At 39.3% G+C, this 26460-nt stretch overlaps 1 protein-coding gene across 2 annotated transcripts in view; it reads left to right on the top strand.

The window, feature by feature from the left end:
- NUP58 (nucleoporin 58) overlaps positions 1-26460 on the top strand; it is a 56248-nt gene that overhangs the window by 21152 nt on the left and 8636 nt on the right. For both annotated transcript variants that reach the window (XM_054015415.1, XM_054015414.1), the window contains 6 exons: positions 3349-3428; positions 4025-4143; positions 5066-5148; positions 7741-7942; positions 13635-13733; positions 17013-17108. In XM_054015415.1, the coding sequence (XP_053871390.1) occupies positions 3349-3428; positions 4025-4143; positions 5066-5148; positions 7741-7942; positions 13635-13733; positions 17013-17108 (679 nt within the window). The remainder of the gene's footprint in view (positions 1-3348; positions 3429-4024; positions 4144-5065; positions 5149-7740; positions 7943-13634; positions 13734-17012; positions 17109-26460) is intronic.

Genomic DNA, 26460 nt, shown 5'->3' with positions numbered 1-26460 from the left:
AAACTGAGGGGGGACATGATAGCAGTTTTCAGGTATCTAAAAGGGTGTCATAAGGAGGTGGGAGAAAACTTGTTCCTCTTAGCCTCTAAGGATAGAACAAGAAGCAATGGGCTTAAACTGCAGCAAGGGAGGTTTAGGTTGGACATTAGGAAAAAGTTCCTAACTGTCAGGGTGGTTAAACATTGGAATAAACTGCCTAGGGAGGTTGTGGAATCTCCATCTCTGGAGATATTTAAGAGTAGGTTAGATAAATGTCTATCAGGGATGGTCTAGACCGTATTTGGTCCTGCCATGAGGGCAGGGGACTGGACTTGATGACCTCTCGAGGCCCCTTCCAGTCGTAGAGACTATGAATCTATGTGGACAAGGATGATGCACAGGATATATTTACTAGAACTTTCAGGAAGCTTTTAACAAGGTCCCTCACAAAAGGCTCTTAAGTAAAGTAAGCTGTCATGGGATCAGAGGGAAGATTGTCTTATGGATCAATAAGTGGTTAAAAGACAGGAAACAAAGGATAGGAATAAATTATCAGTTTTCAAACTGGAGAGAAGTTAATAGCAGAGTCATCCCCCCAGGATCTGTACTGAGACAGATGCTGTTCAATATATTCATAAATTATTTGAAAAAAAGGAGTAAACAACGAGGCGGCAAAATCTGCAGATGATACAAAATTACTCCAGATAATTAAGTTCAAAGCAGACTGTAAAGACTTGCAAAGGGATTTCACAAAACCGGGTGATGGAGCAACAAAATGGCAGATGAAATTCAGTGTGGATAAATGCAAAGTAATGTACATTGGGGAAAAAATCGCAACTGCACATATGAAATGATGGGATCTAAATTGGCTATTACCACACAAGAAAGATATGTTGGAGTTATTGTGGATAGTTCTTTGAAAACATCTGCTCAATGTGCAGCAGCAGTCGAAAAAGCAAACAATGTTAGGAACCATTAGGAAAGGGACAGATAATAAGACAGAAAATATCATAAATGCCACTATATAAATCCACGATACACCCATACCAGTTCTAGTTGCCTCATCTCAAAAAAGATAGTTTAGAATTGGAAAAAGTACAGAGAATGGCAACAAAAATGAGTAGGGATATGGAACTGCTTCCATATGAGAGATTAAAAAGACTGGGACTGTCCATCTTGGAAAAGAGATGATCATGGGGGGAGGGGAGGGGGGGAAATCTGATAGTCTATAAAATTGTGAAAGGTGTGGAGAAAGTGAATAGCGAAGTGTTAGTTACCCCTTCACATAACACAAGAAGAACCTGGGGTCACCCAATGAAATTAATAGGCGACAGTTTTAAAACAAAAGGAAAATACTTCTTCACACAATGCACAGTCAACCTGGGAAACTTGTTGCCATAGGACAGTGGTCCCCAACCTTTTTAGTCTGACGGACGCCAGACGACGAGCTACCACGGACTGTGGCCGGCGGACGAGCATCCGCCGAAATGCTGCCGAGAAGCAGCAACGTCAATAGGCGTCGCCACCAACAAGCAGCGTCATCCAGAGGCGTCGCTGCCGATTTTCGGTGGCAATAGCTCTGGATTAGGCTGCTTGTCGGCGGCATTTCGGCGGATGCTTGTTCGCTGGCCAGTACGCCGGCGTGCACAGATGTCCCAGCAGGCGCCATGGCACCTGCGGGCACTGCGTTGGGAACCACTGCCATAGGATGTTTAAAGGCTAAAAGTATAACTGTGTTCAAAAAAGAATTAGGATAAGTTCCTGTAGGATAGGTCCATCAATGACTATTAGCCAAGATGGTCAGGTTTCAGAGTAGCAGCCGTGTTAGTCTGTATCTGCAAAAAGAAGAACAGGAGTACTTGTGGCACCTTAGAGACTAACAAATTTATTAGAGCATAAGCTTTCGTGGACTACAGCCCACTTCTTCGGATGCATATAGAATGGAACATATATTGAGGAGATATATATATATATACACACATACAGAGAGCATAAACAGGTGGGAGTTGTCTTACCAACTCTGAGAGGCCAATTAATTAAAAGAGAAAAAAAAAAAACTTTTGAAGTGATAATCAAGCTAGCCCAGTACAGACAGTTTGATAAGAAGTGTGAGAATACTTACAAGGGGAGATAGATTCAATGTTTGTAATGGCTCAGCCATTCCCAGTCCTTATTCAAACCGGAGTTGATTGTGTCTAGTTTGCATATCAATTCTAGCTCAGCAGTCTCTCGTTAGAGTCTGTTTTTGAAGTTTTTCTGTTGTAATATAGCCACCCGCAGGTCTGTCACTCAACCCCCATACCCTGATGTCCTTAAGCCTCTAAGTGCCAGAAGCGGGGACTGGATGGTGGGATGGATCATTCTTTAATTGTCCTGCCTTGTTCATTCCCTCTTGTTGGCATCTGTTGGCCACTGTTTGAAGACTGGATACTGGGCTAGATGGACCAGTGGTCTGATGCAATGTGGCCGTTCTTATGAAACCAGTCTACATGTGATTTGTACTCTAAAGTGAAAATGATGCTAGTCCTATGTCTTGTAATAAAGTACTTTCTTCAACTAATAAAATAATAGTGGTTTCTAGAAGTTCAGTGGTATGTTCCCATAGAAGAACACAGTGAAGACCATTTTTTTTCTTCTGCTTCCACAGGGATGTGTTTTCAGATGTTGACTAGTCAAAACAGCTAAGAATAAACAAGTACAGAACTAGATAACGAGAAATTCTTATTACTTCAGTTATTAGAAGGTACTACAGTCAAATCACGGAAGTGTGTATCCTGTGATTATAATACTCTGGGAAGGCCGTAAGGAAGGCTTTAGTGGAAATGTTAAAAATAAAAAAATTGTAAACTATTGGCTATGCTCTTTTAAAAAATAGACAATTGGGTAATCTGTTCCCTTGTTTCTTCCTTTTAGGTGTGCTATTTCCTCCCATTCCTCTAATCTTCCCTATTGAAGTCTAGAAAAAAAATTAAAATTATTTTAGATGAAGTGGAAATTAAAGTTTAGTTGTGATAGTATAGTACAGCATTTCCTAAACTTTTGAAAACTGAATCCCCTTTCAGGAAAACTAAACCAATTGTTCCCTCTTCAGCATTGCTGTGTGTTGTGTTAAAGGCCTGCCCATCTTAAAATATATGTCTTTGGCAACCCTAGTCCCTGACATTCCAGGTTTTCTAAATGAGATATTTTCCAGATTTATGCATCCATGCCTGAAGGTTTAACATTAAACACTGCATGCCAAAAACACATCCAAGGAAAGAGCCCTCTGTGAAGAAGTTGTAGCGTTAGATTTTTTTTCTTCAGAATTCATCTTTCTTATAGAACTATAGCATGTGGTCCTTTTTTTATTCATTTCATTTGCTTATTTAGGAGCTGAAGAATGCAGAAATAGCATTAAGAACACAGAAAACTCCTCCTGGTCTTCAACATGAAAATTCAGCCCCAGCAGAGTAAGTTACTGTATCTAACAGAAACCTGTATTAACCATCAAAAATGCATTACTATCTGTCTTATAAATAGATTTGTACGTTGCAATGTGTAATCTATTGCTCCTTTGATAGAGGCATCTGATAACTATATTTAAGTATACCTATAAAAACATAACACATTAAATAATTAAAATCACAAATTGACCCAGCATCAGAGGATTGAAACATGGCATCCTATCCCCTACATTGGCCAGCAGTGGAGAGGAAACCATCTTCATTTAGTACTCGTTGTCTCCCTTTAAAATGTGAACACTTCTCTTTTATGGTAAACTGTTTTAACATTTTGTTCTATACCTTATTGCATTTACTGCATGTTTTACTGAACAAATGAAACAGTAAAAAAATCAATCTTAACAGATTCATACATCACCTTCAGGCAAAGGAAACACACTTTCTCTAGCATTGGAAGAAGAGTAATATAAAATAGGTTTACTGGAATATTGAGAACTGCTTAAAATGATTTTGATAAGTCCTGCAATTGGTGTAGACCTAAATAGTAAAAATGAAGTTGCAAAGGAGGGAAATTCAACAAGTGTGATCTGATTCTTCTATTCTAGCTACTTCAGGATCTTGGTTGAACAGTTTGAAGTACAGCTGCAGCACTACAGACAGCAAATTGAAGAACTCGAAAATCATCTTGCCACTCAAGCAAACAATTCACATATAACTCCACAAGGTAAAAAGTTCAATTTTTTAATGTTTTTACAGAAATCCTTTGTGTGTGTGTGTGAAATGCGTATTAGTTAGTTAAAGAGTAAAGTATCAGGATTCCTTAGTTAACTTTCAGAAATCATTGTTCATATGGATGTTGAAGTCACCCGATACAGTAAGTTTTAGGAACTTAAGCACCAGCTCAGACAACTTGACAGGAAGCCTGGGGCCTGAATTCCCACTTCAATTCTATCTTGGGACTTGCACCAAGTGGATACACTGAAAGCATTTCAGTTTTGTTCCGGAAGAGACCTGCATCTGAAATGTTATGCAAAAACACAGCTATCCTACTTATTTGACTTTTTGGCTGACTGAGAAGAGTGCCCCTGTGAACAGAGCTAGATTAACATTGGTCCAGTGGTTGTATCTAGTCATGTCTTGGAACTACATGCAGAATTGAGGGCCTCCTCTGTGGCTACATCATGGACAGTTAACTTTTTAGTGAACTTTGAATATTCAGTCATGAAATTTTGAGTTTTAAATAAGCATTCACAAATACAAGAAAATTTGGCTCCTTTTGATGTATCTTTTATTAGTATTGGCAAGACATACTGGTCCAATAGAGTTAAAATTTGGGCAGGTGAAATTCAAGTAAGAGGAGAAATAGGCAAAATTTTGTGAATATCATTCCGAAATTCTGTCGTCCGTTCACTTATTAACAAGTCCAGACTCCTCTTTAAATAGAAAATATTACTTTATTCCCACACAGCTCCATTTGTTTTACAGGAAATATAGTGCTTTTTTTTTTTTTGTTTTTTCTTCATAGGTTTGCAGCAAGTTACATCATAGAGCTGGTTGTTTTACCCTTGTTGCAGTATAAATTAATTATTTTGTCTCAATATTGCAGTAAGACTATGAATTTATTTGCTGATATACATGTTTTACAGATTTGTCTATGGCTATGCAGAAAATTTATCAAACATTTGTAGCTCTAGCTGCACAACTTCAATCAATACATGAAAATGTAAAGGTAGGTTATACTTCAAGAATAATATTTTCATATGTATTTCATAACCAAAAATGCTGCAAGCCATTATTCATGTCAACATTTTTATAACACTTATCCTTTGTTTTTAAACAGAGTTGATTTAAACTATTCATTTAAGCTTTTTAAAGTGATGTTGCTAAATAAAAAGTTCATTCTCTGATGTGAGAGCTGGAACATAGGATGTTCAAGCAGTGCGATAGGCTGGCTTAAACTATTATAAAAGTGGCAGAAGCTGTGACTACTGTATTTAAGGTTACATAATATTTTCCCTTTATTCCACTGTCTTTTCAATTGCTCGTAACTTTCTGAAATTTTGGAGGCTGACATTTTCTATACTTGCTGTTTGCCTAATGAGTGTGTGTTTTTATTTATTTTTTTGTTTGACAATTCAAGCAAAAAATGAGTTAGTCATTTGAATATGAGCAGAATCAGGGGAAGATACCGCTTTCCAGTTATGAAGTAATTTTGCAAAATAGCCCTTGGGTGTTATGTTGAGAACAGCATTCTGGGTTCATTGCTGATTGAGATTCAATGGCTTCTTTAAGGAGGGCTCTAGTACAGCCTCTCCACACACACAAAAAGTATGCAATATGGCCTATTCTCATTCTTACCCACAAAAAGATTTTTTTAGATCCGTAGAGAAGTCTGTAGTAAGACAATTCTCACATTGTGTAAATTCCTCAAATTTCACATATCCTTGTTGTGATTGGGGCTATGTCTGTACAACTTTTGAACTCGTGTGCCAGGCTGTAAATTTCATTTTGAGTGTGCAGCCTTTTACCTACTCTGTGATCTGCTTGCCTGAATGTTGGGTTGAGATTCCAGAGGTCGGTGGTAAAAGCATAACAAAATAGTCATTGTGCGGAAGTGCTCTTCATTGAAATAAGCAACAGAGGGTCCTGTGGCACCTTTGAGACTAACGGAAGTATTGGGAGCATAAGCTTTCGTGGGTAAGAACCTCACTTCTTCACTTGCATCTGAAGAAGTGAGGTTCTTACCCACGAAAGCTTATGCTCCCAATACTTCTGTTAGTCTCAAAGGTGCCACAGGGACCCTCTCTTGCTTTTTACAGATTCAGACTAACACGGCTACTCCTCTGATACTTCACTGAAATGTAATTGCTCAATAGGCTAGCTCCTCATACCCAGGAGAACTCCTTTGTCAAGGGAGATGATGCCATGGCAATGAAATCAGGTGGCAAGGGTTTGTGCTCAAGTTGGGAAGCTGGCAGGGATGTCACATGATAAAGGAGGGGCTAAAAGATTTAAAAGGGCAGAAGCTGGTCTGCTCAGGAGCCATTTTTCTCTGGTCCCTGAGGGAGAGACCAGCAGCTTAAGTGCTGATCACTAGAGCCCTGCAAATCCGCGGATATCCTCTTTGTATCCACAGATGCAGATACCCACAGACTTTTTTTTTTTCAGATCACAGCATGGCTGCAGATACAAATTTTGTATCCACACAGGGCTCTGCAGCACACGCTAACCTGAACAGAGAGGCTGTCACCCAGCCTGCAGGCTGTAGCTCAGTTCTCTGAATCACGCAACAGCGTGCTGGGCATTCTGGGAGTTGTTGTCCCCAGCTTGCTTGAAGGGAGGAAGTAAACTACAACTCCCTATTGGGAGTGAGCCAAGCACCATTTTGAGGATGGGGTTGTTCTTTAAATAAGCAGGCGGCAATGGCTGCGTGCATTAGAGGGTGCGGCATAGGGGTGTCCGAGTCCTCCACGGGGAGGGCGGCACTGCATAGAAGGCCCCAGAATTGTAGCCTCCCTGCCCAGAGTGGGGAAGGAGGTATGGTGGGGCAGAGTGGGTGGCAAGGCAGGAAGTCTGGGGAAAAGTGGGACTGGGGGCAAGGGGCAGTTGGGGGCTTGACACAGCCCTGCATCACTGCTGCGAAGTGACCTATGGAGCTGTTTAGAGTCCAGCAAATCCGTAGATACGTGATGCAGATACCTGCAGACCGTTTTTGCGGATTGCGGATACACCTTTTTGTATCCGTGCAAGGCTCTGTTGATTGCTTGAGCAGATGAAATGGGGTAGGGGTGGGAGTGAATCCCAACAGGACTGGGAAATGGGAGATGCTGTATTTCCTTCAGTACAGAAAGAAGGAAAAACATAGGGAAGAGGGGAAAAAAACAAAGAAAGCAAAGGGCAGCAATAGAGAATTCTGAAGTTCTCCATGTTTTCCCACTCGATGTTACTGAATGCCAAAATAAGATATTTAATACGTTTTGTTACTACATAAAGATTATATTCTACCTGGGACCAAATCCTGCCCTGATGTAAATCAAGTGCAACTATATGAATTTATACCAGTTGAGGATTTGGCCTCGATCTGTGTGGAAAGTCTTTTAGTTGACATCTGTGGTTAGCTCCAGATTGGTGGTAACTTGTAGTCAGAAAATTAATTCAATCTTCTCCAGATCATGAGTTTAACACCCCTAAACTAATATGAAAAATGTTTTTTTAATTATATTAAAATGTATTTAACTGTTAACTTGCCCCATGACTAAACTATTCAGTGCTTACCTCAGATGTACTGAACTAAAATGACTTCCCCCTCCTTCTCTTTCAGATGCTCAAAGACCAATACCTTGGCTATAGAAAAACGTTTCTGGGAGATGCTATGGATGTGTTTGAGGCAAGACGAGCAGAAGCTAAGAAATGGCAGAGTGCCCCACGTGTTATTACTGGACCAACCCCTTTCAGCAACATACCAAATGCAGCAGCCGTTGCCATGGCTGCCACTCTTTCTCAGCAGCAACAGCCTGCTACAGGTCTGAATGCATTCAAGTTATAGATTACTAGTGTTACAACAATAGTCAATTTGTGTAAATTTTTATATAAGGTCTTCCTTTGTGTTGGCTTAAAAATCAAAAAATTGTAAGTTATCAATACATAGCTAATAAAAAATGCAGGGTAGACTTAGCAATAATTATATACCAGATAGATATTTAATCTTGTGAATTTATTTGTATTAGTGATATTTACTGTATTCCTCTAATTACCCCTTGGAATGTGAGTCTTCATTCTTAAATGACATCTCTGAATATGAGTAATATAGCATCTTTCCAAAATTGTATAATTGTATAGTAAATGATTTTCAAATTTGGGGGGGAGAGGGAGGAATGAATCCAAATGCATATTACATTTTTCTTATGTAAAATGAATGATGCATTTTTATATAGCACTTTGAAATTGTAAATTAAAATATGCTACAAAACAGAGGATATTGGAGCTTAAGTATGTAGAGTAGAAGGAAAGAATGCTTGGCCCATTGTTTCTTGTTTTTCTAATTTCTTCGGAAGGATGGTACTAAAACAGTTGCTAACAGGCCATTTGCTATTGTGACTGAACAAGAACAGAAAAAGTGTGTGTGAAACACATCAAGGATGTGTGTTTTGGCCCAATGTACAGGTGAGGTGACTGGACAGGAAAGGAAGCCATTTAGGCTGTCTTAGTTGACATTGTCAAAATGCACTCCTAGTCATATTAACCAAAATTTTCAAAGCTGGGTGCCTGAAGATAGGCATTTTGATAGAAGTGGCCTGATTTTTTTTTTTTTTTTTGCAAAGGGACTGTGCACCTCACATGTCACCTTTGAAAAATCCAACCATGTTAATGGCAGACGCACAATCCTTTGAAAAAATCATGCACTTTTGTTAAGGAGCCTGAACATAGATTTAGGTGCCGAACTTCAGACACCCAGTTTGCAAATTTGGGATATACCTCTATTTTACCATTTGATTTCCTCCTGAAATGTTCTTTATCCTAGATGTGCTAATCACCTCAGGATCTTTTCCCCTTCTCTGCGCTCCACCTTTGCTTTCTTTGCCCACAATGCCTTCAGTACTGGCATCTGACCAACCAAAGGAATATATGGCTTTGCCCAGAGTCCTTCAAAAATCATCTGTAGGGATTGTTCTCAAGTAATGAGGCACTCCCTCCCTTTTCTATGTAGGTAGAAAGCTCTATATACTTCCAGCCCTGGCCCCTGTGAAGAGTGAGGAACCAGGTCCAATTACATGTAAACCAGAATACATGGATCACAACAAAAGGGAAATATAGATTATATCTAAATATTGACTGTAATCCACTAAGAGTGTTTCTATTGGTGGCTATAACTAAAAATTGTGGAATTCTTCTCTAGATGCATTGACATATATAGTATCCTTTTTTTAAGGATGTAACAATCTGAAATGCCTTCCAATTCTCATGGTTTTTTTTATATAGAGGGATGTGTGGATTGTGCAGCCCTAATAGTTACCAAAAACTGCACCTCTCCACTCACCTTTTTCTTGTCTTTTAAGATCCTTTCATTAGTCATTATAGGATTGATTGTCACACTACTTAAGATGTCCTAATCATGTGTACTCATTACCACTGAGGGGCTTGAAGTTCTTTTTTTGGCTCCAGAGACAAAAGAACTACCAGTTATCACATCAATAAAGTAATGTCATTGTTAGAACTTTTTCAGTATGAATGTCCTTTCAGCAGGATGGGTGAGAGAATTGAAAAGTTGAGCTATGCCAACCTCCGTAGGATAAGGCAGTTTATATCTTGAGGTACCCCCAATAACTTTTTTGCGGATAGTAATAAAGTCTCTGCTCATATTTTGTTGGGTATCTCAGAAGTGCCAACAAGTATGCCAACTATTAATGTGATCATGGTCTCTGATGCAGATGGACTCAGGCAATCAACCTTTATCACGTATGCCACCAAAAAAGAATAGGTGGCAATGACTTTAGGTTATCACTAATGGGGTCAGACTATTACCAGATGCACTCATTGTCTCCTCATAAAACACATATATAGGACTTGGCTGTAAGCAGCTGAGGCGAATAGATGTTTGGATCACTGTCTCTTTTAGCAGAGGAAAAGATGCCATTTGGCCTTCTACTGCAATAAGGTTCCAATCTTGCAAAGACTTAAAGCATTCACTTAACTTTACACACTGCGAGTAATCTCATTGACTTCAGTGACTACTCACAGTGCATAAAGTTAAGCAGGTGCTTAAATATTTGCAAGATCAGGGCCCAAAAGAGCAGGAATATAAGGGATGAGAGGAGGGCAGGACAAGTGTTTGACTGTATGTGTGTGTGAGAGAGAGAGATACCTGATCTACTGTTCTACCCCGTGATCTCTTCACAAAGACTTTTCTAAAACAAGAAAATTAATCTGGGCTTTTAAAGTTTGGCTAAAAAAAAAAAAGTAACAGTACTCTAAATGTCAAGAGTAAGGACTTTTGTTCTTGTGTCTAAAAATATATTGATGTTTACATGGTATAAGGCTATTCCTTAAAGTTAATTTAGATTTAGCAAGCTACTCATCTTTCTCTGAAGGAAGGCAGAGACCGTAATTTTTAGTTCACATTCAGAAGTCAAGGGTTTAGCGTTAATAAAACTACGCTTTAGCCATGTCTGCACTAAACTTTTCTCTTAATTTCACACTGTTACTCTTAATGCAGCATTACTGTTGGTGGAATGCTGGTTGTGCTAGTTAGATCAGCAGCAAGCGCTTTTACTACCCTCTCATTTAGACCTGCAATGACCAGTCTTTAACAACATGGTAGTTAAAATGCCAGGGGGGCAGTCTACTCTTAGTGCTACTGGTGGCAGTAGAAATTGTGAGAAACACTAAGGGAAAATAAAAAGCCTAGTGTCATTACAGCCTTACATGCAATAGGATGGAACCGATCTAACATTCTGCTGGTAAGGCTAAGTTCGCTTAACCAAAGGAATACTTTCCTTCATTTCCCCCAAAACATTTAATTATTCTTGATTTAGCTGGGGGGGAAACTAAAGTCAAAGCATGATTAAGATATTAGCTATGTTTTGACTTCTCAACATGAAATTTAAGTGAGAATGGGATACTTTAATAAAATCTTTACAGCACTTAGAACTTTATGTATAATTTGACCTTGACCTAGGTAAAATTTCAGTGTATTACTCTCAGAATGAAATTTGAATTGTGACACTAAATTTGGTCTTGTGTTTGAACCAATGATGTGATGAACTCTGTAAAATGTCACAAATTTAATCTATGGTATCACTGTAGGTAGGGAATCCTGTTGACCTATTGTCTAACTGGGTTCTTAGTAGTGAGTCTTTATTTATTAAACTAAAAATGCTCTACGGGGCAAAAAATAGCAGGTTTTAAAATATTGTTAAAATTATTGTTTTAAAGATTTGTCTCATAACTTATAATAGCCAAAGGTGACAATGTTTGCTGGTACTTTTGGCATGGAGGATCTTTATCACTAGTCTTTTGCTATTGAAAATTATGTATGTTTACCTAAGAGGTTTATAAATTATGGCAATGCCTTCAGAATTTTATGGTACAAAATGAACAAATATATCACAGGCCTGTTCAATGAAAAGCTTGTCAGCTTTTGGAATGAAATCCTGTTTTATATAACTTGAATATTATAGGTGTTTTAGAATAATACTGTTTTACTGATCTAAAAAGCATGTTACATTTAAAAACAAGCATGTCTTGGAGGACTCTGGTGTCTTCATTCTATTCTAAGGTCTTCCACCAACAGTGCCTCCTATTAAGGTAGAAAATTGATGCACTCTCTTTAAATGAGAAGGAACTGGACACATTTTTCTGTTAGGTTTTTTTAGTTTTAGAGGTCTAACTGACATGGTTTTTTGTTTTGTTTTGAATTTCCTTTGTACTGACAACATTTTTAAAGGAGCTGCTAAGTAGATATTTCCATATTTAAAATAAACTGGATGTAAACAAATTAGTTTGAGATTAATCCATCACTTTTATTGTAGCAAAATACTTTAAGGCCTTAGCTGGTATGAAATACAGTGCATACTTCTTACTTGGAACAATGATAGAACTTGAGTTCCTAAATAGCTACTTAATCGCAGACTGCAAATTCGCAGCTTTAGTTGCCCTTATAAATTTTAGTTTAACACTACTTTGAGTAGGCAGACCTCATTCTGCATTGGATCATTTAAGGGCTTTGTTGTGTTTCTTGCTAAAGTGTTACCACTTAATAAATACAGTGCCTTCTACTTAATTCAAACACTAGTTGATTCTCCATTTGACTTTCTCAATTTCAAGAACCAAATACTTTGTATTCAAAATACTACCACTAGCTTTTTTTATTTTAAATCACTTTAGATGAAAATTGTTGGTTATAGAAACTTTAACAAGTAAGGCAAAAATTCTGAATAAGAACCAAAAGATAACAAAAAAAAAAAAAAATAAAGGAACAAGTAAGATCTTGTAGTCCTAACATTGTTGGTAAAGACATTACCATGTACATTGCATTCTGTGCTATGTATGCTTGTGACCATATGGCTTACAGTATTGCCTTTTTAAATTATAAGAATGTACTTAACTTGGGTTAAGAGGTAGGCACTGTATTTTATCTTGACAACCCCTTCAACTTTCTAACTAATGCACTGATGACTATGTTTGAAAAAGACAGGAATATGAAGATTGTACTGTGAAAACTGTTGAATCATTTTCATAAATTATTTATCAGCGTTAATGACTTTTAGATTTTTGTAATGTTAGTAACAGGAGGGGCTAGCAAGGTGATTCTATTCTCCACAAGAAAAACAAACTAAGGCTATAAATTTAAGCTTGGCAGACTGAAAATGGGTTTTTGACAATCCTGCATTTTAGTGTGAACGTGCAGGGTAATTGCTGTCTCTAAAAATTTTTAAATGATGGGACAAACTTCTGAATTTGAAATTTTGAATGTATCTAATTAGTTAAGGTACACAAAATTGTGCCTTTGTAAATGTTTATTTAAACAGGTGGTTGGAATGGTGTAATGTAGCGAAGCTTAACAGAACTCAGTTATTATTTTTGTGTGGAAAAAGTTTGAATTGTCATGTTGTGTAATTGACTTGCTTTAAAATGAACAATAAATTTAATAAAATAAAGTCATTGTCTTGTTTTTTATCTACTTAATGTTTGTTTAAATTTGGAAAAATACTCAAATGAGTAGCTTTGAAGGTTTCTAGTTATTAAATATATTGGCTATTGGTAACACAATGGTTTTTAGTCATGTTAGTGTCAGTTCTCTTCTTTTGGAACTTGATACTAACTATTAAAGTTAGATTTTAAAAAAGATTCTCCTTCTGCTTTCAACAGAATGTGTGTCAAAATAGTGTCACATTTAAGTGTCGTTCTTAAAAGATTTTAATAAATTATTAAAATAGGTTTATACGGTTAGACTGAATTTGTAACAAAAATACTTCACCATATATTGTAACTAGCTAGTTTTAAGTAGCTTCACCTTACATTGTGTTCAGTATTTTCTTAGATTTACCAGGTGGACATAGAGGCAGTTTGGGGAAGAATTTTGAAGAGGTAAAGTTTGGGGGACTTTAATGGAATTTGTTAAAAGCAAATAATGTTCACTTTTATCAAATAATTACATAAAGGATCTCTTTATCATGAAAGAGTAAGGCAAGTTTGTTTTCATTTTTTTTATACCAGGGCCACAGCCATCTCTGGGAGTTAGTTTTGGAACGCCATTCGGCTCAGGTATTGGCACTGGCTTGCAATCAAGTGGCTTAGGTTCTTCAAACCTTGGAGGTACACTTTAACTTTTCTAATATTTCATTGAATTATTATACAATACATCTGAATTTATTACAAACTTTAAACTTCACTAAGAGGATGATCTGTTTCAGAAGTAAATCTTCAGTTTGGCAAAAGTAAGACACTTGAAGGGAAAAAGTCATCTGCATTGTAGAGCGAGAGTAAGATAAACCACAAAGGTTAAATCTAGTGTTGACATTTTTAGTGAACCCAAAGATGCAAGAGAGATGGGCATAAGATAAGCATGTTGGGGTTGCATTTTTTTTTTAAACCAGGAAAGTACCAATTATTTTGTAACTAGGACTTGAATTTATTTATAGTTTACTAAAGGCTTTAAAAGTAGGTACCCACAATTTTAAAGACAATCCCATTTTATTTGGATTTGAAATAGCAGCCAGAAGAATGTATGTTAACCTAATTAAGAAATTTCTCCTGTGTACAATTGAGTTCTAACTCTTAAAACACATTTCAGCTTGTTGATCAGTTCAAGGATTTAATAAGAAACTATACTGGAAAACTATCTAATTTGCACTTATTCAGGGAACCTGTTTGTCAAAGCATAATTATGTTCTGCTACATAGCTTTCTAGTACAGAATCCAGCTCTGTAAAATGTTTGCCTCTTAATGCTGAGATCCAAAATCCTTTTTGTCAAGCTATTCAACCTCACAACTTCTGAAAATGAGGAAAATTCTCTTTTGTTTAAATCAAATATTTTTTGACTGACTGGAGGGAGTAGGTAGGAGAACCTCCAGGAGAGGAGCTGTGCCTTAAAGAGCAGGTAGTGATGTAAAAAAGATAGTTTAAAATAATGAATATTGCTTTCTCACTTGAAACATAGGATTATTATCAACAGGTGAACTGTGAACTGAAAAGTGACTATCAACATGTAAATTTCACAGAACTATATAGATATTAAAATTCACTTGCTGTTAATGTTGTGTGGTGCAGTGTATTTACAGTAGTTTGAGATCTTTAAAATGAGTCATTTAATATGAACTACTTTACTTATCTTTGGAATTAGTTACAGTTTTTATAAATTCCAGAATGATCCTCATCAGCCAAAGTGTAAATTTGACTATCTATGGAAGTAGATTTTGTGTGTACTGATAACAGGAAAAATTACTAATCTTCATAGGTGGACTAAAAGAAGTATGTATTTACATTACTTGTTTTGAGTAGCCCTATAGCATGTTAGGTGCTGTACAAACACAAAGGGAAGGCCTGGTCCCTCCCTCAAACACGTTGTAAACTACAGTTTGTTCAGATACTCTTCTAGAAATTTTGCTGATGCAAGTTACACAAACTTGTCCTAGCAAGTAAATAGGAGCTAACTACTGGCTAGATCTTGAAGCCTTAATTTTAAACTTTCTTTAGTAGCCCTTTGCTTAAGAAGGCAATTTTTTAATAACTTTTTGCCGTAATTGTATATTATCTTGTAAAATCCTTAACTCCTTTTGTTTGGGTTTGTAATTTATTCTGCAACATACGGACTTACGACACGTGGTGAAGAATAATTTAACAAAGAGAACTTAGTACAGCAGGGGGAAGAAAAAAAAACATCGAGAAATGGGGTTCTTGGAAATAAATGGACAAAGTAAATACTTCAAGGTTTCAGAAAATTAAATACTTAAATCAAGTAGTGTAATCATAATGGGTTATTAGACACACATTCTCCAAATTACATTCTTCACTTGCAAAATTTCTTACTGGTCATATTCACAAGTTAGTCTTAACAGTTGCACGTATAGTTAGTATTCCTGGAGTGTAGATGCCTGCTCCTTCATTAATTAAAACAACATTCCTGTACTAATGGTACTAACACGTATCTGATAATCCATTTATAATTGGATTGGGCAAAAAATGGGAAATGTTGCTCCACTGACCAACCTTACACTCATACAATATGTGGCATTTGTTCACCTGTAAAATAGAGAGATTTCTCTGGCACAAAGGCAAAGTCCTCTTGTCTATAGAATCAATATTTTGGAACTTTACATGTCCTGAATTACTACAATTATAAACCTTAAAATTCATATTTGTAAATTAAGACCTGTAGATTTTACAGTTCTGCTAAAAATGTGAATATTTTTCATAGCTTTTTAACTAAAGCTTGAAAAGAAGGGTATCATTTAACAAGTTTGAATGCTGTTCTCTTTTAAAAAGGATCAGTTAAAGCTACTGAATGGATTTTTAATCTTTCCTATCCCATAGCCTCTTCCTCAAACATCAAATGTGTGCTTACTTTTCCTTGTATACGTTAATAGTGACCAGTATTTCAAAAATCTTACATTCTAAGCAAATTTTGAATGGTCTAGTCTCAAAATATAAACATCTCAGAACTACTAAATCAAATTGTTCCTTGAGATTACATAATTATAGAATAAAAGATGGTTGCCCTTTTTCTGCAAGGATGTAGTTGAGTAGTTCTGATGAAATCCTATTTCATACGAAGTTAGTAGTTATAAGGTTATCAGAGCCTGGTGACCAAACTAATTTCATGTATTTGTTTTCCTATTACAGTGATCTCTACCTCTAAGAGTGCCAAATACTTTATTATCTTAATTATTAGAGTTTTTTACCTCATACTTTTCATCTCAGCTAAAGTCTTGTCTACACAAGGAAGTTGCAATTGAAGTGTGGCTTATTTTGATTTATCTTAAACTGATCCCTAATTGATTTAAGCTGAATTGAAATAAGCAGGGTTTAAACCAAATTAAAGGTGTCCATGCAGCCTTTGGCACCCATTTAACTAAATTTGGTTTTAAATAACACCTTTAGTTAAAATGGGGCAATTTTTTATCATGTAGACAAGTCCTGAGGTTACTGGAGCTAGAATTCCTAGCCTTTTCATGTAATTTAAATCTGAATTTGCTTAGGTTTTTAACCTACTGGTGGTGGAGTGAAATTGAACTCATCCTCTTTGTATTTTAATAGCTATAGAATAATGTGACTGACCAGACATTTCCATTTAACTGCAGTCATTGTTTATAGCTTAATACTTACCATTCAGTATCTGATTTTTAAATAAAACTACTAATAGTTTTCTATGATTCTCAGATGCTTTTCTGTTTGAGCATTGCTGGGGGCAGGGTAGAGGGGTTGTTTTTTGCAGAATTCAGTTAGTGCTGCATTTACATCAGGACACTTTGAGTAGTGAAATAGATTTACTAAAAATAATTCTTAGCTTTTAAATTGGCTAAAAACTATAAATTGCAGTGTTCTATGTTACCTACATTTTATGTTGTTGCATGTTTTTACTACTCTTCCACTAGGATTTGGAAGTAGCTCTGCTTTTGGAAGCACTGCCACAGGCGCACCATCGTTCGGATTTGGAACTACAAATAAACCCTCAGGAAGTCTTAGTGCAGGTTTGCTTTTATCTGAATTCAAATTTGTCTTAAAAGTACAAATGTATAATCCAACTGCAGGTTTCACTTTAAAAAAACTAATTGAAACAATATCGTGTACATGCTTAAAGTTGCCTTTACAATAAAACTGTTGAAAAACGTTATTTTAACTAAAGAAATATTTGCTTTAAACTAAATTGATTATTTTAGAGGGGAAAAAAATCAACCCCTAAAATGCCCCTTTTTGGATGCTGTCTCCCTAGAAGGGAACTACTGATTTCAATAAATGATAGCTCCCGTTTTTCTAATAATTTACAGTTTAAAAAAAAAATCGCATCAGATGTAGTTTGAGGCACAGGAGACACGGCTTGCTATTTGAATACAAGGGAAAGATAGACTTTTTAAGGTTATTTTAAGTTTTGTTGTTTTCTAAAATGTATTCTGCTTAATTCACCAATAGTTAGATGCTCTTATTTTTTTTAGTCATAATTTACCTTACAATAACTAAACTTTAAGGATACCTTTGTAAAACTAAATGCCTACACTTTATATGCAGAAAGGCAAATTATGTATGCAATTGTCAGTTTGTACGTTCATAATTCCTATATATAAATTAAGGATTTTATTTTGAAAACTTGTCTCATTCTGAGGCCTCTCGTATAGTTCAACATCTGAATATATTTTTTATTTCATACCGCTGTCAGTTTGGCAACTTCCTACTTATTACTCATTTCATTCTTACACTTTTGTTAGTGATAAAATAGATGTAGAATATTGGACCCATTGCTCCCAAACTTTGGGTATTTGAAATCTGACTCTTTCATTTGGCACCCATGTCTAATTTTGTAATTCACTTTAGTTATTAGAACATATATTTATCATCGCTTTTGCTTTCTAGAAAACTAGAGTAGATGTCTGCCTTCCAGGATTGGTTTATCATAGTATTTTTTTGTTTTTACTTTTGTTTTTCTAATTACAACTGTTTCTAAAAAACAAGCGTTTTCAGTAACGCTGAAATAATATTGCCGATTTTTCCTGTGGACTCCTCTGGCTCATATTAATTTATGTATTACATCAAATAAGGACTGCATTAATTTTGACCTCTATTGTGTAGCATCCGTGCTTTTTCTTTCTTAGTTTAGGATGATTCTTCTTTCAAATGAGACCTAAAGAATGCTTTAGTTTAAGACAGCACATTACAAAATGGAAATAAATATTTGCTTGATTTGGGTGGCTAATGCTCATGAATGCATAACATCTTGGTAAAGTGCATGTCATTTCTGTTGGTAGAATCTGCATATTGCAAAACTGGAACGCTAGCATTCTTTGTATTTAGTAACAAATGCATATTTTTATATAATGCTCAAATCTTTTTACTTTTATAATTAAATTTTCTTAAATTCCTGCTGCTTGAACTACATTAAGCCAAAAATAAGTTATTTACTAATTTTTCATATATTAATGATAAAAATGTCAAGTTCTTCTTTGAATGATTGCACATGTGCATTCCACCCTAAGAATGTACATGCCCCAAGCACAGTTGCTGGAAATTTTTCCCTCAGTGGTACCCGTTGGGGTGGCTCAAGCATCCTCTGGTGCTGCATGCCTATAGCGCTGGTATAAAGTGCCCAGCCAGCCCCATGCCCTCTCAATTCCTTCTTAACACCTGTGATGGTCACTGGGACTGCTATCCTTGCTTTGGCAAGTTCTCTGTGGTCTTCTTTCTCTTATATTTATACATAGTTCATAGAATTGTAGGACTGGAAGGGACCTGTAGAGAGCTTCTAGTCCAGTCCCCTGCACTCAAGGCAGGACTAAGTATTATCTAGACCATCGCTGACATCCATTATCCCCTTCCTAGATCCCAGGGACTGGTATGCTGCCCTCAATTTAAGAGATGCCTTTTTACATATATCAATATACCAATATGTCATCAGGTTCCTCAGATTTGTAATGAACCCTCCTATTCGGCCTATCTGCAGCTACACGGATGTTTACAAAATGTCTGGCGGTAGTGACAGCCTTCCTGAAGAGGTTAGGGGTGCAGGTCTAACCTTAACTAGACCACTGGCTAGTCAAGGGCTGGTCCAGGGCTCCGGAAGTGTCCAGCGTTCAGCTTATGCAGTCGATGTTCAAAGCCCGAGACCTTCTGATAAATGTAGAGAAATCTACCCTCGCACCGGCGCAGAGGATAGAGTTTATTGGAGTGTGTTCGACTCTACTCAGGCCAGATCCTATCTCCCAGACAGTCGTTTCCAGACAATCGCATCCCTGATGACTCACCTCAAGAGTCGTCCAGTCACAACAGCCCAAAATTGTCTGAGACTTTTAGGTCACATGGCCTTGTGCACATATGTGGTACAATAGGCAAGACTGCACCTCACACCCCTCCAGACATGGGTGGCCTCAATGTACTCACCAAACCGCTACCATCTGGACTTCGCACTCATAGTACCTCCGTGGGTCCTCATCTCCCACAGTTGGTGGTTGGATCTGCTCACTGTTTGTTTGTGCGGGCGTTCCCTTTTTACGGCCTTTGGTCTCTGGAGGAACTTTCACTCCACATCAGTGTCAGGGAACTCAGAGCAGTTCACCTGGCCTGTCAGGCCTTCCTGCCACACATTATGGGCAGAAACTTGTTTGTTCTTATGGACAGCACTGCAGCCATGTTTTATCTTAACAGGCAAGGAGGAGCTTGCTCTTCCCTCCTATGTCAGGAAGCGATTCAGTTATGGGAATTTTGCACAGCCCACTCAATCAGTCTTGTGGCCTCGTACCTTCTGGCAACGCAAAAAGACCTGACAGATCACCTCACCAGGACTTTCTCCAGTCACCACGACTGGTCCTTTTGCCCAGATGTGGCAAGGGACGTTTTCCAGCAGTGGAGGACTCCCCAGATCTATTTGCAACCTGGTACAACAAAAAGTGTCACCAGTTCTGCTCCCAGCGAGGTCACAGTCCAAGTTTTATTATGGACGCCTTTTTGATATCATGGACAGGACATCTTTATTATGCTTTTAACCCTATCCTGCTCGTGCACAGAGTACTGCTAAAGATCACCCAGGACCAGGTCCGAGTTCTTCTGATGGCCCCAGCATGGCCCCATCAACACGGATTCTCCACTCTGCTAGGCCTCTCAGTGATGACTCCATCCCGCTTCCATTACACCTGGACCTGATCTCTAAGGATAACGATCAGCTGCTCCATCTGAACCTGAGCTCCCTTCACCTAACAGCCTGAAAGCTCCATGGCTAACTCCCAGAGAGCAGGCTTGTTCAGAGCAAGTTCATCAGGTCCTATTAGGTAGTAGAAAGAGCTCCACCAGGGATACTTACTTTTCAAAGTGGAAGCGGTTCTCTGTCTGGGCATCCCAATGCAGGGTTTCACCCACACAGTCATTCTTACAAGAAATTCTTGAGTATCGCTTATACCTGAAGCAGCAAGGCTTAGCTATTTCCTCTGTCAAGATTTACCTTGCAGCAAAATCAGCTTTCCACTCTTGGGTGGATAACCGGTCCATTTTTTCAAATGACATATCTGCTTGATTCCTCAAGGGCCTACAAAGGTTATACCCTCAAGTAAGAGAGCCTGTTCTTCCCTGAGACCTGAACTTGATCTATCAAAGCTTATGGGACCACAGTTTGAATCTTGGGCAACTTGCTGTTTGTTATACCTCTCCTGGAAAGTGGTTTTCTTAGTGGCCATCACTTCGGCCAGAAGGATCTCGGATCTCCATGCCCTCACATCAGAACCTCTGTACACAGTCTTCTTTAAAGATAAGGTGCATTTACGTCCTCACCTATTTCCTCCCAAAAGTGGTTTAGCAATTTCATAGCAGTCAGGCAATCTACCTACCCATCTGTCTTCTACCCGAAGCTGCATGTAAATAGGAAGGAACCACATCTTCACTCATTGGATGTTAGATGCACTATGTGGCTTTCTACATAGAAAGGACTAAACTGTTCCAATAATTTACCCAACTGTTGTAGCTGTATCTAATATGATGAAGAGTCTCCCAGTCTCTTCACAGACAGTTTCGTCCTGGATCACCTCATACATTCATACTTGTTATGACCAGGCAGGTGTTCTGCTATCAGCTAACCTGACTGCTCATTCCACAAGGTTGCAAGCATCAGCAACAGCATTCCAGTCACAGATCCCTACTCAGGATATTTGTAAAGCAGCAACCTGGTCATTGGTGCACACATTCTCCTCCCATTATATCATCACTCAACAGTCCAGGAATGATGCCAAATTTGGTCGAGCTGTCCTGCAGTCAGTATGTCCATGAATTCTGATCCCTCCACTGCTTTGGAGTCACCTAGAGTGGAATGCACATGTGCAATCACTCAAAGAAGGAAAAACCGTTACTAACCTTCTATAACTGTTGCTCTTCAACATGCATCGCACATGTCCATTCCACGACCCACCCTGCTGCCTTTCTGCATCAGAGTTTTCCAGAAACAACGAACTGAGAGGGTGCAGAGTTGGCTGGGCACTTTATAACGGCACTATAGGTGCATGGCACCAGAGGGCATTCGAGCTGCCCTGGTGGGTACCACTGAGGGAAAAATCTTCCAGTGAGTGTGCTTAGGACGTGCACACACATGGAATGGACATGTGCAACACATCTCACAAAAACAAAAGTTACAGAAGGTTAGTAACCTTTTTTTCCCATTGAATTACTACGAAGTGCAAAACTTGCTTAATCTTCTTCATAAGCAACTTCGTTACTATAGTATTAAACATTTTTAAATGAATGGTATAAAAGGTTTAAGGCATGCAGTACTTTAACGTTTTGTATTACAAAGCGGAAGTGTTCATTAAAACCCTGATTCGGCAAGGAACTGAAACATATGCCTAACTTTAAGCATGTGTTCAAAAGCTTTTCTGAACTGGAGATCGATAAAGAAATGTTATGAATCACTTAAACCATATTGCAAATCTAAACAATATCCTTTAAATTGAAGAGATTATGGAAATCAAATCTCCAGATAACTTTGATAGTGTATAAATACATTAATCTTTGTGTCAGATGGCCTCTGGATTGAATGTGATTTTACAGTATAGATTTACTTTATGGAGTAACTGGGCTTGGACACACTTATTTAAAAAAAAAAAAAAAATACAATCTGTCATTTAAGTCAGTCTTCTTCCCCAGGCACTGTTTGCAGTACTTCAGCACTGAGACCATTGTTTTGTAGAACCTTGTGATTGTCCTAGGTAATGAGAATTGTATTTTGTTTCTGCAGCTTTTTCTTTAATCAGAGTCAGTAGGGTGGTTTGGGTCTAGGGGAGCATGTATGTGTCATTATTGCAGCTCTTGAATTTAGATCTGACTCCTCTTCCCTAAGATATGTTACCATACATTTCTTTCTAATCTGCCCATGTCAGGGTATACCCCCTCCCCCCCCAAATCTGAACTCAGGGGTTCATGAGACCCCCTAAGCTTATCTTCTACCGGCTTAGGTTAAAACTCTTCCAAGGCACAGTCTTTTGCCTTGGACAGATATAGCTGCCACCATCAAGTGATTTTCACAAATATTCAGGGAAGGGTCACTTGGAATCCCTATTCTCTCCCCCCCCCCCCAAAAAAAAAAAAAAAAAACCAAGCCCCTTCACCCCCTTTCCTGGGGAGGCTTGAGAATAAAATACCAACCAGTTGTCTTAGCAATGTGAGCACAGACCAACCCCTTGTCTAAGGACTTTGGAATCAAAGGATTCTTTTAAAAAAAGGTAAAATTTATTAAGAGAAACATATCTGAAAACTTAAGCTTTAGGGATTAAACACCAAAAATAACTTTCTTGGGGTTCAGCTTTAAAGGTTACAAGCAAAACAAAAGCACCTGGGGTTAGCACAGAGGAATCCACAAACCAAAACAACCAAAAAGTTTCCTAATCACATCTGTCTTAACTTTTCCTATGCTACTTACATATCTGGAGTTCCAAATTAAGAGTTTTCTAGGTATGATGCTGATGATTTCCCATAAGTGGCTTAAAGCTTACAGCTTGTTGCTGCCTTCCCCTCTCTCCAGCCTGAGGGACCAAGAAAAAACCTCCCACACCCAGCAGTTTTTTCAATTTGAAAGGGTATAGCCTCCTTATTGGTTCCCCTGGTCAGGTGCCAACTGAGGTTAAGCTTCTCTTAACCCTTTACAGTTAAGGCAATTAGGGTACTGCGGCTAAGGAGGATTCTGTAGCTACTGACTATGGGTGCCCATAAAAGGGAGCTACCCCCCGTCATTTATTACAACCCATCTCTAGGATTCACAGATAATTCCCAACTTTTGATCTATCCCATGTCCAATTTAATTGTGTAGTTTACACTGTCTTAGAATGAAAAATGTAGTTCCCCAAGTTGATCCTTTCTGGGCCCCACTAGCAACCTTCCCTCACTTTAATACAATATATTAAATTTATATTATACAGTATATATATATATATATACACACACACACACGTTGTTTAATATTTACTCACTGCTTCCAATGGCAGCCAACTTTTTACCCATACAACAATATATCTAGTAATGCAGTATCTTTCTATCTTATTTATATTTTATGCAATATTGTATCAAGTTTTCTTCTTCGATTGTGTCCATGTCGGTCCTACTTCATGCATGTATGCACCGGATGTGCACGAGATCAGAGCTTTGGAATAGTGGTATCTGTTAGGCCACGCTGTACCATGCGTGTTTTCTTGTACCCATCTGAGAGCATAAAGGGCAGAGCAGCAGGAACCATTCCTCAGTTTCTTCTTAGTACCCCAGCAATAAGATGGAACAAGTAGTGACTACCCACTACCTCTTAGCAAAATTTGCTTCTTTTAGTTAGTCAGTCATGATTAATTCCCTTTAAATTCCCCCTCTTTTCTTTGTTTTACTGCACTGTTGCCAAAAGGGGGGGGGGGGGAAGTAACTAACTTTTTTCTCTCCACTTTTTGCTTAAAATGGCAGATTCAAAGCCCTCAGGCTTCAGAGCATGTCCATCTGTGAGGCTCATTCCATTTACAGATGGCCAGAGCCGCTGTCTTTTTTTTGTCTTGGTGGGAGCCATGTTCCAGGCTGCTGCATGGAATACACTTCCTTTTTGGCCAAGACAAGAAAATCCAGGGACAGTTGGATAAATGTATAGCTCCTTGAACAATCCATGAGAAGGACTTCAGGCCATGAGAAGAGACCAGTTCCATCTTGGGAAGGGATCTCAAACTCAAATCACCACGAGGGCCACATGAGGACTAGTACAATGGCCCGAGGGCTGCATCACTGACTCCTTTTCATATAAAGGTACAAAGCCCCGCTCCCACTCCACCCCTTCCATGAGGGTCCGCCCCTGCCCCGCCTCTTCCTACCTGTAAAGGGGCGGACTCACCCCTGCAGTGCCTCCTGCTGGTTGTCTCCGGGAATTAGCTCATTTCAGTGTTGGAGCGCCCCCTGCAGGCCAGTGATCTGTCTGTCCTCTGGCCTCCGAGTCCCTCCCCGTGCCCTTTTATCTGGGGTGCTGCCCCCTGGCAGTACGCCCCTTAGTATTAGGGTCTCCCCTCCCTGGGGAACCCCCACCCACTATCCCTACTTCACCTCAGAATAAGGCCACTGCCAGTCACCAACTAGCCCCCGTTCCCTGGGGCAGACTGCAGTATAGGCCACTCATCACAGGTAAGGTTGGGTTTGGACCTGCTGCCTTGGCCTACCCGTGGGCTGCCCTCTGCAACCCCCAGTACCCCTTGGCCTCCTAGTAGGCTGCGGCCTGGGGCTATCCAGGCTGGAGTTCCCCAGCTCCTCAGCCTTTCCCCAGCCCTGCTCCACTCAGGTACCCTGTGTCTAGCTCGCTGCAGCCAGGCCGTTCTCCCTCTGAAGGCAGAGAGAGACTGTTGAGCTCCTGGCTCCCAGCCTTTTTATACAGGCCAGCTGAGGCCTGATTGGGGCATGGCCCAGCTGCGGCTGCTTCCCCAATCAGCCTTGTAGCTTTTCCTTTGCCCCAGCCCTGCTCCCTGGCTGTTTTAAGCCCTTCAGGGCAGGAGCAGGGGACCACCCTGCTGCACCACCCCTTCCCCGCCTCCATTCCAACCCCTTCCCCAAAGTCCCCACCCCAACTCCAGCCCCTCCCTGCCCCTATTCCAACCCTTTCCCCAAATCCCCACTTCAGCCCTGCCTCTTCTCTGCCTCCTCACCTCAGTTTGTGGCTCCCCATTCCTCCCCCCTCCCTCCTGGAATGCGCTAAGTGCTGCCAAACAGCTGTTTGGTGGTAGGAAGCACCTGGAGGTAGGCAGAGGAGTGGGGAGCGGCATGCTGCGGGGGAGAGGGAGCCGGTGGAGGAGGGGAGCTTGTTACTAAGTCCCAGTCATCCAGTGTCCCTGCCAGCCAGCACACAGCACCCCAGGTCAGTACTAGCAAGAAGTCCACAGCACTGTCAGGCAAGAATATAGGACCATTGAAGACTACCTCAGTATTGGTTACCACCATGGCACTGAAGACTGTTATTGCCTTCTCTAGGGAATGAATATCTAAACAGACAAATGAATATTACTCCCAGCACCAATCCCCCTCTGTCCACAAGGAGACATTCAAAAACTCGTTCTCCTCTGGGACTGGAGGACTGGGCCCAAAGACAAATGACACCAACTTAATTTCTGGCTCAGTACTGAAAAGGCACAGGGCACCTTCTGTGCTTACTCATGACAATGCTGGAAGCTATCGACGTTGGCACTCCCAATAGAAGCCTTAATTAATGGTTAAAGGTAGAAGCTAAGTCTCTGGCACCACATTCCACATCAATGTCACTATGGTGGGCACTCGTACACACCTCTGGTCTCTTGGTACTGAGTCCTCCTCAAGATCAGTGCCACCTCTAGAGAAAGTTTTCTCTTTTTCTCCTTCACTGGGGAACACCTTCATTCTGCCGTCTAGCGGTTTCAGTCACAGAGATCAGGAGAAAGCCTTGCTCTACAAACCAGGGATGCTCACTTCAGAGCCTTGACTCATCCATCTCAGGCATGGCAATGGTCTGATCAGCGTTACCAGAGCCAGGTGGATCCCTGTTGGTCCTATTGGGCATACTGACGACCTCCATCTAGAGTATCCAGGAGCTGGTCTCCATCTTACCACTCACTAAAACACAGGCCATGGTCCCTTTCTGTACCACACCCCCATCTGTAGACAGGGAGGAGCAAGAATAGCATTCACAGGAGAAACAGTCAGGTCCCAAGCTTTCAGATATGCTGCATTCTTCTGCTCCTGCCAGAATAGCACTGTCAATTAATGAGGGCATCTTAGAACCAGCTAAAACTCTATCAGGTGTCAACAACTTTGCTTCAGACTGCTTAAGGAATGGAAAAGGAGTACCAGTTACCCCAAAAGGGACAATTTTGTAACCAC

The sequence above is a fragment of the Malaclemys terrapin genome, chromosome 1, assembly GCF_027887155.1.
Source record: "Malaclemys terrapin pileata isolate rMalTer1 chromosome 1, rMalTer1.hap1, whole genome shotgun sequence".
Taxonomy (NCBI): Eukaryota; Metazoa; Chordata; order Testudines; family Emydidae; genus Malaclemys; species Malaclemys terrapin.
Note: the sequence above shows the minus strand (reverse complement) of the source record. Positions and strands in the feature narration are given on the sequence as shown.